Source organism: Octodon degus, unplaced genomic scaffold (assembly GCF_000260255.1).
Source record: "Octodon degus isolate 3935 unplaced genomic scaffold, OctDeg1.0 scaffold00042, whole genome shotgun sequence".
Taxonomy (NCBI): Eukaryota; Metazoa; Chordata; class Mammalia; order Rodentia; family Octodontidae; genus Octodon; species Octodon degus.
This window is the reverse complement of record NW_004524618.1, coordinates 1105925-1117914: the sequence shown is the minus strand read 5'-3', so window position 1 is coordinate 1117914 and position 11990 is coordinate 1105925. Positions and strand designations below refer to the sequence as shown.

The 11990-nt window shown below is 37.8% G+C and overlaps 1 protein-coding gene across 1 annotated transcript in view; it reads right to left on the bottom strand.

Moving 5' to 3' along the window:
* The window catches only part of Btrc (beta-transducin repeat containing E3 ubiquitin protein ligase), a 159331-nt gene that overhangs the window by 82601 nt on the left and 64740 nt on the right, over positions 1-11990 (bottom strand). Inside the window, exons 3-6 of the mRNA XM_012514803.2 lie at positions 9411-9488; positions 6198-6209; positions 6024-6070; positions 986-1002 (exon numbers count right to left, since the gene is read on the bottom strand). Of these exons, the coding sequence (XP_012370257.2) occupies positions 986-1002; positions 6024-6070; positions 6198-6209; positions 9411-9488 (154 nt within the window). The remainder of the gene's footprint in view (positions 1-985; positions 1003-6023; positions 6071-6197; positions 6210-9410; positions 9489-11990) is intronic.

Sequence of the window (11990 nt, the reverse complement as noted above, 5' to 3'; positions counted from 1 at the left end):
AAAGAATAAAATATTACCATATACAGAAATAGACAACAATCTCATCAACACCATACTGAGTAAAAGTCAGACCCCAAAATACAAGATTCTCTTATATAAGACTCCAGAAGAGGCAAAATTAATCTATAGGGACAGTAAGCCAATTAAAATGTGACTCAATCAGGATGGGAAAACTGGGAAGACGACCAAGAGAATTTCCTTGGTTAGTGGGAGCTTTATACAGCTTGACTGTAGTGATGGTTATGCCAGTAGATGAATTTATCCTAAGTTCACCGACTTATACAATTAATACCTGTACAGGGCTGGAGAGATGGCTCAGTGGTCTAAAGCACCTGCTTGGAACAAGCTCAGCAAAGCACAGGGACCGCGGTTCGATCCCCCAGCACCACCTGCCAGCCAGCCCCGCCCCCTGGTGGGCTGAGCTGGCCACACACACACACACACACACACAAATAAATAAAATTAAACAAAAAAATACCTGTATAACTTACATGAAACTCTCAACAGAAATATAAGAAGTGCATGCAGGTATAATTTTAGGGGGAAGTATTTTTTTTGGTGGAACCGGGGATTGAACTCAGGCCCACTCTACTGAGCCATCTCCCCAGCCCTGGGGGAAGTATTAATAGATGTTTTATTTAATTAATACAAATACTGAGCCATTTCTCTGGGGAAGGTACTTCTGAGGGCTCAGTGGTAAAACACATGCTTTACTGCATGTGAAGCCCTGCGTTCAAGCCTCACTGGAGTCCACAAATATTCTACAAGTTATGAAGGCTGAAAAACTATTTTCCTTCAGAATTATCTCCTCTTCCCCCTTTACAAATGAACATAACATTTTTAGGGGAACATCAGATTCAGAAGATGTACGCTAGGCCTGATGAAGTATGCAGAGTAGGAAATGCTTTTATTTTCTGACAATTTATCTGTAAAGTGGGTATATGACCTTTCTTATGGCCTGACTCAGTAGCAAAGATCATCAAACTAAAACTGGTCACAGTCCTTTAACCGCTGTAATACAAAAGTCAAAGCATTCAATATTTTGCCACATTAAGGCTCCTTCCTGTTTCAGATCAAATTAGTGAATATAAAAGCTGCAGGCAAGATAAGCTCAGTCCCCATGCGACATCTGAAAAAGGCAGCTTTGTTCCTGAACCAGAGGCAGAGAGAGTTTTGCGTTGGAGTACTTGAATACGTTTTTATATTGCATATAAAGCATATAAGCATAAACCAGTAAGATGCCCTGCTGAAAACTACCTTCGTTGTGAAAGCAGGCTGTAATTCTGTACAAGTTTTCAATTTTCACACTGCTGCTAGGGTAAAACATTTTAAAGAGTTTAATTTTTTACAATGGATTCAATGACATAGGATTATCTAACAAAGTAATGGCTAATCAATAGAAGGTTTAGTTGTCAGGTGAAACATATAACACACTAAAAGGGATTGATTGCCAGGCTTCTCCTTATTTACTAGAAGGTATATATTTAAAATGGCACAAACTTGTTACCAGGGTGCATTCTTTTAACCTTGCAAAAAGCTGCTTCAAGAAATCTGTTCAACAGCCCAATAGCAAAACAAGAGCTAGTATAATGAAAATGGCCCGTAATTGAGGATGGGGTGGGATGGGAAGAAGAGGGACTTTCAGATACACAACATCAAATCATGTTCTAAGCAAGAACATGTGACAGAAAAGGCAAACTACAAAGTGAAACCTAGGGAAACTGGATCTGAGCTTTAAAAAGCCACCCAGATGCTATGGAATCTTGTTCAAGAGATGCAAAGCTGTATCCAATCTCATTCCATGGTTGTTCTTAGGTCAAGGTTTTTGTTTTGTTTTTAGTATTCATGCAGCTGGGCACACTAAGCTTCTTTCTTTTCTTCCTCGTTTAACAATTTTTTTATAAATGGTATATCCAGATTAAGCACTGAATGCAAAATGAATTGGGCCCATATGGACTCTGATCAGCACGTAAGCGGTTTCCTTTATAATTTACTCACAGTATTTCAATTCTCTATATGAAAATACTTTTTATGGTCATTGCAACCCAGGAGTTCAATAATATTTTTTCTACTAAGTCAGTGATTACACCATTTATCAAAGAATAATTACACTGAAATAAAAATAAAACAAAATACTAACCTCCTACACAGTCTTCCTTCCTCAAAGTAATTTTAAGAAAGCTGGTTATTAAATTGTTTCTTTTTGAAGGGTTTTTGTAGGTAGGTACAAATTGCCAAACATGTTGTTTTTTTTTTAAATGTTATTAGACTCTGAAGGATTCCGCAGAAGTGAGGAGTTATATAAACAAATCACTTCATCAGATTTAGAAAGATCACTTTTGTCTTACTTAAGAGACTTACATTAATTACCTTTAAGGTCTTTTACATGGACTATTTAAAATATGTACAATTTATTTATTTATTTCAAATGAGGTGCTTCTTCCAAAGTATTAAATAATGTCTACAAATGCAAAAGCATTTTTATAAATAGGTAATTAAAACAGATGACTAAAATTAAGTCAAGCTGCAAAACATTACCCAGAATGCACAATGATTTTTTTTTTTTTAATAAACATCTCAAGCAATTTTTTTTCCACCCAAAGCCCAAAGCACTTCTGGAAAACGAAAAAAGACAGGAAATTTCACAGTGTAAAAAAGCACGTATACAATGAAATAAGGCCAGACCCTAAACTATTTACAAGATAGTCCCTCAAGCAGTTTGTCATACTGCAATTCACCTTGACTACCGCCCAGCCAAAGTGCCTACTACTGCCACTAGAGGGAGAAGTGTCTCAACACAAAGCAATGGCAGACAGGGAGTGGGTTTTCTTGAGCAATTATCAGAACAAAGCTCCCTTGGCTGCATGTACCTTCTAATTACTCAATACAATTAAAATGACTAACCTAAAACAAATAGAAAAAAAAAAAAAAAACCTGCCTGCCTGATAGCAGGGACTTCATTAAACCTTTCCCCTTCATCAATCAAATCAAAGAAGGGAAAGCCATCATCTATGAACATTACAGAGCTATTAAAGGAAGCAAATTCTGTGAGGTTTGATTTTCTTTTTAAGAAAGAAAAGAGGTGGCTCTCTTGAAAAAAAGAAATGTCATGGTATTTACCCATCTGGATGCTGCTTGAAAACAAACTGTCCTCCAAAGAACAGAAATACAGTATGTTTTCTTGCAGTTCACTGGCTTATGAATGACTTTTTGTTGTTGTTGTTGTTTTGTTAATACACACTATAATGTCATTTTCTGTCAGTGATGTGCTTTTTTCCTCCTACTCATCCAGCTGTGTAGAAAGAAGCTATGCTCATCTGACTTCCAAGCTTATCCTGGCTGTTTTAACTTTGAGCTCCTCGCTGCTGTTTTTTTGTGGATCTACTCCAAGGTGAGAACAAACTATAGGAATTTTTGAGGGGAGGGAAATATAGTAGGTAAAGAAAGCAGTTTCTTTCTTTCTTTTTTTTTTTATGAGCAGAATATATTTACTGAGGAAAAGAAAGCTCCTGTCTGAGAGAGGGACAGAAGAGGGGCCCGAGTGGGTAGTCCCCAAAAAGCAGTTTCTTATTCCTTCTTTTTTTTTAGAACCAGGGATTGAACACAGGCCCTTGCGCTTGCCAGGAAAGCGCTTATTCCACAGAGCCATCTCCCCGGCCTCTTATTCCTTCTAAAGGCAATGTAGTTCCTTTAATAAGGCCCAGTCATTAACAGAAGATGATAACAGAGTCATTTTTCTTTTGGCTGACAATTGTGACATTTTTCCAGCAGTGTGTAAGGTGGTGAAAACCTGGCAGCTGTTACCTCCTGGGAGGAAGATACTTTTTTATCCTCCCCTGACAGTTTAACTCAGTGGGTCAGCACCTTAAAGATCGCAAAGTATCCTTGAAGAGGATGGAAGCCTGAATTACTGCTCCCTCCCTAATCGATGTAAACCCTCACTGCAGGTGAAGTCTCCTCTGTAGAGGTGCATGGGGGAGGAAAATGTAATGCCCTGAGCCAGATGGCTTTTATCTTGTTTTTAAAGAATAAAGGAACAAGCTAACAAGAGAGACAGCCACTTTGTTAGCTTCTTGGCCTCTCTCATGGCTTTGCATCCCCAGGGTTCCAGCCACACAAGAGAGACTACAGAAAAACATAAACACTTAAAAAAATGTAACTAGAGGGCTGGCATCATGCTGCTTTCAAAGAGTTCAGAGAGCTCTACTCAATGCTTTATTTATCACTGCCCACATCCCAGGATGGAAAGTGGACACATACACAAAGGAAATGGGGGATGGGAGAAGGATTAGACAGCAGTCGCAATTTACTCAATTACAGAGAAAGGCAGGGCTGACAGATCCGATTAGCACCAATGTGAAGCAAACGAAGAGTTGCATGTTGTAATGCTACATTTTCAAAAAGTAATGAGTGTTTTCATGTATCCTGCCAGGACTTTGCCTTCTGTAACAGATAACAGTAAGAGCCATGAAAATATTTACTATGATTTTTTTCGGCTTTGCATTTTAGGAGAATAGTGGGGGCGGGGGAGAGAAAAGAACCTATCTACTCTGTACATGCTCTAAACAGAAGTTTGTACTTAATGCCAAGATACAATTATTCCACACCATGAAAAATTGACTTTCTTTATAAGGATACACCATGCTGATATCCTGAAGTAAAAATGAAAAAGCACGTACACAAAATGACTTGGGGACACAGGAAGTAACATCTTTTTCCTTCCATATTCCTTTTCTGTTAATAATGTCTCTGTCCGGTTTGGAATTGCTTTTATGGTGGTTTTTACAAGTTGAGAAATATTCTTTCCTAAAGAGTTTGTGTAAGACTATTATTTCTTTCTCAAATGTTTGCTGAAATCATCATTGAAACCATATGATCATTTGATAATTAAAGGTAGGTAACAGACACAAGACTATTTAAAATTTTCTCATCCTGTGTTAGTTTTGAATTTTATTTTTTTTTCTTTTCAAAGTTTTATTGATAAACATATAGCAATGAGACAGTTTCAAATCAAATCGAAAGTACAGTTTCAACAAATAATACACTGCATACATTCTTCTCAGTGGTTAATTGCTGTACAAGATGCAGACTTGTGATCCTACTTACAAACACCATTAGAAAAAATCATTCTATTCATTAAGAGAATGCAACTATAGATCTATCCCAACCACTTTGAATACACAGATACAAAATGGACATTCATAGTTATACCCCAATTTTTTTTTAAGTTCCGTTGTTGAATATTATAGGTGTGTTGAATTTTATTTTTCAAGGAATTTATCCATTTTATTTTAACTCTCAGATTAACGTATCTCATTTTTATTCTTTTAATGTATGTAAAAACTATAGTGATAACCTTTTGGCTCCTCCAACATTTAAAGTGCTCTCTACAAACTAACATGTGGTTATATCCTGTCAATGGCAAAACTACTTAGAATTAAAAAAAAAAAACAAGCTATAATTTAGTTTAAAATTGGGGGCGGGGAGATGGCTCAGTAGAATAAGTGCTTCTCTGGCAAGTGTAAGGGCCTGAGTTCAATCCCTAGTTCCAAAAGAAAATAATAATAATAATAATAATTTAGTTTAAAATAATACAAAATTGTTAGAACATAACAGAACTTTTATATACTCAATGGTGAAAAAGAGTTTCTGAAATCCCATTAGAAATATCACAAAAGAATCTCAAGTTAAAGGACTGACACGACACCAATCTCAATGTAACAGTAGATAGAAGGTGGCAGCGACCTTACCATTTTTTTGTTTATAGAACAAGACTACAGAGAAACAAACAACAGAGCAGCAAATGGCCCTTCCTTACTGTCATCCACAGTTGACAAAAGGAAGGGATTAAACAGCTTTGTATAGTATTATATCCAGCCTAAAAAAAATCAGTAGTGGGGTAATCAAGTTCAGGGCAGCCTTGGACAGCTGCCCTGTGACCTGCTTCTATTGACCCGTGCTATTCATCACTCTTTCCTAAGACTGAGAGGGCAAACTCCCAGGGAGTGACCACCACAATAGACAGACACAAGCCAACAGTAATCTGGTTCAAGCAAAAAACCAGATGGCACTGCAATAAATTTACAAATCTGCATTCATGGGGCTGTTAAAACACCCAGAAGCTAAAAGACTCTGAGGGCCCCAGGAGGATCGCCTACTTCCCTGTTTGTAAAGGCCACTTCTCTTTCCAAGAGAACTGAGTTCATGCTCTTCACAAAATGAATGGAGATAAAACCCTTTACAAAGAAAGGCGGGGGGCAGGGGCACTCATGACCTAATTAATCTCTAGAGCTTGGATCTCAACAGTGAATGACAAATATTACAAAAATCATTTTGGAGCATGGGAGGGGGGTTGGTAAATTATAATTGAGGGGGTGAAGAGAACCTGCTAAAACAGCAATGAAAAAACAACATTAAATCTCTTTCAAATAATGTACACAACAGATCTTGCAAGTATAAAATGATTCAATAATGTTTGCATTTATTTTTAAAATGAATCAGATTAGTCCCATGTGTGACCTGCTGGTCCATCTGCATGTGCTGGACTTAATAAGCTCGACTCTCTCTCACTTCAGTTTGAAGTACGAGACAGATAAATTTAGTTTAATTTTCAACAGATCAGCCTATCCATTTTCCAAATGGACCATCTGGATCAGCCTATTAAAATTAATTTATAACTTTGCATAGTGAAAATTCGTTTGTTAGCTTAAATAAAGTTGCCAAAACTTTTTGTTGTGCCTTTGTTTTCTTTTAGTTGTTTCCATGTAGTGGGCAGAATATTTCTACCCCCAAGTGTATCTTACTCAATAATGTCCTAGTGATTAACATTTACAGATCAGGTATTTATCTCTAAACAGTTAAAACTGTTTCATCCTCAATTACTGATCACATTTGTTTACAAAGCTTATGAGTTGACTTGATCTACTTAAAGCAATTATTTTTATTAAAAAAAAAAAAAAGAAAGTACTGTCCACAGTAAATTAAAAATGAGTATGTCATGATCTCAAGTACTTTTCTTCCTAAATTAACAGTAGGCAAACTACAGTCTGAATGGCAGAAGTAGAAACACTGGCAACAATGAGTTCTGAGTTTCAAATCACTGAGTCACTGGGCGGCCAAATAGCTCAGTGGATTAAAGTGCCCGCAAGCACCATGCTGAGACAGCAACCGAGACAGGGCGTGGTGGCGCACGCCTGCAATCCCAGCTCTTGGGAGGCTGTAAACAGACAGAACACTATGAGTCGATTCCAGTCTAGAAGTGAGACCTTGAACACCCTGTAGACCTTCCCCTAAAAAAATACAAAAACAAAACCAAATCACTGAGTCACTAAAGTCATCTGATCTATTTAAGTCTTCAGGAGGCTTTGCCGCATAGCTCTGTTTAAAGCACTGCTTGGGTAAATGCAGGCAGGTGCACAGGACCACAGTTCGATTCTCAGCTCCAGAAGCTGTACCAGACCTGCCCTTAAGGCAGCCTGAGCAGCCAAAAATAAAAATTAAAAAAACTCCTTCCTTTTTTTATTTAAGTCTTCATTTTCTTCATTTATAAATTGGAAATTACCCTACAGCAACTTTATAGGATTACTATGGGAATTACACAAGTGTTACATGAATGGTAGTTGCTCAACAAATATTATCTCTCTTCTATATCCTAGAACAATGCCATAAATGCAAGTAATTTAGAAATATTTTTACTGTTATGGAAGCACATTTTACTGATCTTACATTTAAAATGAAAAGGCTGGCAGGGGCTGTGGTACAGCCTAAGCTCCCAGCACTCTGGGAGGCTAAGGCACAAGGGACGCAGGTTAGAACCCAACCCAGGCAATTTGGTGATTTTTGTGTGACAGTCTCTCGCTATGTAGGCCAGGCTGGCTTTAAACTCCTGGTAACCCTCATGGCTCAGTGAGTGCTGGGATTACAGGTGTGTGTCACCATGCCAAGCTCAAAAAAATTGGAAAATTATAATTCAGTGTGAAGGCTGTGGGTTCAATCACTAGAAACACAACAACAAAAACAGGTGGCACACTCTGGCAATACTCACGTACTTGCTTTTGTTTCCAACAAGGAAGGGAGATGCTAAAGGCAGCCACAGGCAGTGAAAAAGAAAGTCTGGCCAGTATTCTAGACACTTAATATTAAAAAAAGAGGCCAGGCATGCAGGCACATGCCTGTAATTCCAGCACTTGGGAGGCTGTAGCAGCCTGGGTGACATAGTGAGTTCAAGACAAGCCTGAATTACACAGCAAGACCCTGCCTCAAAACAAACAAACAAACAATCGGGCCAGGGATGGAGCTCAGCAGCATGGCATCTGCCTGGCCAGTGTGAGGTCCTGACTTTGATTCCTACTACCCAAAAATAAATAAATAAGCATCATGGAGTGAATTTTCACAAGTAAAATGTGCTACTTCTCTGGAAATAAGGCATATATTTAATTTGTATTTATTTTAAACTAATCATAGCAGCTTTTTTTTTTTTTAAGATTGATTGATTGATTGATTTACTGCAGAACAGGGATTGAACTCAGGCCTTTGCGCTTGCCAGGGAAGTGCTTATTCCACTGAGCCATCTCCCCGGGCCCCTACAACAGCTTTCTTATGCAGTGGAGCACACCTATAATCCCAGCTACTCTGGAAGCTGAGGCAGGAGGACCACAAGATGGGACACCAGCCTGGGCAACTTAGATCTTGTCTCAAAATGAAATTTCAAAAAGACTGTGACATACCTCAGTGCATGTTAGGCACCTGACTAACATATATGATATTGTGGGTTTGGTCCCCAGTACTGGAGGTGAAGACTATTTCTACTAACCCAAACCAAATAAAAGGAGCTAATTAGAGGCAAATCCGTCCTGGGCTTTTTGTTACTGTTGTTGTTGTTTTTAATGTAAAAGCAATCTTAACAGGAAAATTAAGTTTTAGAGTCAACTACTTTACCATTTGTTTCTGGGTTTTTCCTGGTCTTGGTCTGCTAGAGACAGGTCTCGCTATGCGGTTCAGGCTGGCTCTGAGCTCCCTCTGTACCCCAGGCTGGCCTCAAACTTGCAGTGATCCTCCTGCCTCAGTCCTCTGAGCGCAGGGACTACAAGCCTTCACCACCACGCCCAGTTTCTAACATCTATACTTAAAATGCACTTTAGTTCTTTTTTTAAAACAAAAACCCTTTTCTTCTCATTATTTTCACATTCACTACATGTACCCGTCTTATACTTCTGCATATAGGATCTTCTTGAAAAGACTGGAAAATGATGTTACCTGCCTGAAGTTGCTGGCTATGGTCAGACCAACTTTAGAGCACAGGACTCTTATTTTAAGCTCCAATGCGTAAAGAATGGCAAATCAAGGGTTTACTATCTTTTTTCTTTTGTTGTTGGTAGCTTTTTATTTTTAAGTAAGTCTGAATTTCATACCTGTCTAAGTGAATTCTTCTCTGGTATTATCTTCCTAGGGGGTTCGCCATTATTACAGTCTTCTCTCTCAGAGGAATTCTGCGAAAGAAAGTAAGCTTTAATGCAGTTCTCATTATCTTCAATCTTATTCTGTGGGAGTAAACTGAATTACATTTCTAACTCTGTAAGCTACATCATACATTATATATATATATATATATATATACACACACACACACACATTCATTCACCTGAAGTTTTATATGGATAGCAACATACAGATACGTAAAGGAAAAATGTGCCCATGTATATAAATGAGCATCAGATGTGGATGTGGAGTATTTCATCTGTTTAAGCCCCACCCACAAGATCACACTGATTAGAAGCCAAATTTGCCACCTTTCAACACAGGTTGACACTGGGCACAAGAAAGTTTCAGCTCATACTTAGCTGATGACAAAACACAATTATTATCTTCTCCTTTAAGCAGTCTGCGACTACTGTAAATGTCTGTGTGGTACAGATCTCTACCTCTTGGTCCTCTTCTTAGATTTGGTTTTCTTTTTTCCAATTATGGAAGCACAGTTCTTATCGTAAAAGGGAGTCCATTCCTTGTCACTATCAGCTCAAGTAGTAGCTTAAAAACCCTAACATATCAATGGGATTTTTATACATTATGGAGAGTGAAAAAAACAATAATTAAAAATTGAGCTCAAAAGTGCTAAAAATCTGCTAGCTAACATAAGACATCACTACTTGTAAGGCAAAATATAGAAAATCGAAACTATATATTATTTGGCTTCTATTTCCTACTACCAAATTTGTAGCATTAACATTTTAAGATTTATTGGTGATGGGTTCTTTGAGATACACACAGCCATCACATTTTAACTGAAGAGTGACTTCATTTTCAGATCCAAAAATTATTTCCTATGTGAGTTTATTTGAATATTTTACACACATATGAAATTATTCTAATCATTACTGTGTTTTAAACTTAAAGATAGTACTTTCCTGGCTTATATCCGATACTATATTTTGAAAGACACTGAAAGATGAAAATGTACTACCATTTGAAGGTTTCGCCACTGTTTGAGTGGTTTACGTTTGTTGTGTGCCACCATTTGTTGCCTTGACAGACCAGGACTCCCAAGTATTCCCCTGGTGGGCTTAACATGCTATTTTACATCTGTGATGATCATAGTTTTATGGCAAAGGTTCCAAAAGTTAAGTCAAAAAAGAAAAGTACACTATACAACAAGAAGGGGTGGAAAGCCAAGAACTTCAGAGCTGTAACTTCTTTTCCTCCCTTAATGTCTATGAAACATGACAAATGAAAACAGAAAGTATTGTTAAAAATAATAAGGGCCGGGGGCAAGCACAAGGTCCTGAGTTCAATCCCCAGTATCACACACACACACACACACACACACACACACACCTCAACAAATAAGAAAAAGAAAGAAAAATATAAACATTGTTGTAGATAGTTCTAGCTCATTTTATTTTAATTATTTTTGAGACAGGCCCTCATATAATGCAGGCTGGCCATCAACTCACTTATGTAGCCTAGGCTGGAGTCAAATTCATGGAGATCCCCCTGCTTCAGCCCCAAGAGTGTTTGGATTATAGGTGTGTGCAACCACATCTGGCTTCTAGCTCTTCTTCAATAGATCAACCCAACATTTTTTCTCTGGACCATCCATCACAAGAAATCAGAAAAAATCCAAAGCTGTTGTTCCATAAAACAAAGGAGAAGGATTAAACCCAATAATGAGGATAAGAAATAGGTACCCTCCTAACGGAGATGAGGAGATGCAGAAGCCAGAGAAGGGCGGCTGAGAATGAGGAAACACCAACTCATCCCTAAGTGGTCACTTCGGTGGTTCTAGCAGCTCTTCAACATCACTCAAGAGAGTTCACCAACAGTCATTCCTTGCACTCTTTATATGAGGAATCCCAATAAATAATGTGCTGAACTGCGTGGGTCAACAAGTTAAATTCTGTCTAACAAATTATATTTAGGAGAAACTGATTCAAACAAGAAATTATCTTTAAGTGCTAAAATTAGCAGGTCAAAGTGGCAGGATAGCTATATAATCTCAAAATATTTCTGCATGGAACATTTAAGAACTACAAAAGGAAAACAGTGACCTTACAAGGGAGAACTCTAACGACACCACCGTAGTATTATGTGCCACCTGATGTAGTGTGCTGAGAAGAAAATGACATTACTTGTCTGGCATCCCTGCCATAGACATAAAACTTAAATTTACTCTTAAGAAAATAGACTAACCCAAAATCAAGGACATCTTAAAAATTTACAGACTATTCTGAACAACAACAAAGAACAATGTTTTAGATTAAAGGAAACCAAAGAGAGATAACAATTTTGTGACCTAAGCTTTCTTTTTCCCTGCAGATGTGGATGTGCTAACCACACTATCCACATTAAATTCTAGATTGTTTTCCTGCTTTTAAAATATGCATAGAGAAATCCAACTCTTTTTTTTTAATATTTTATTTTTATTTATTACATTTTATTTATTGTGTGTGTGTGTGGCCAGCTCAGCCCACCAGGGGGCGGGGCTGGCTGGCATG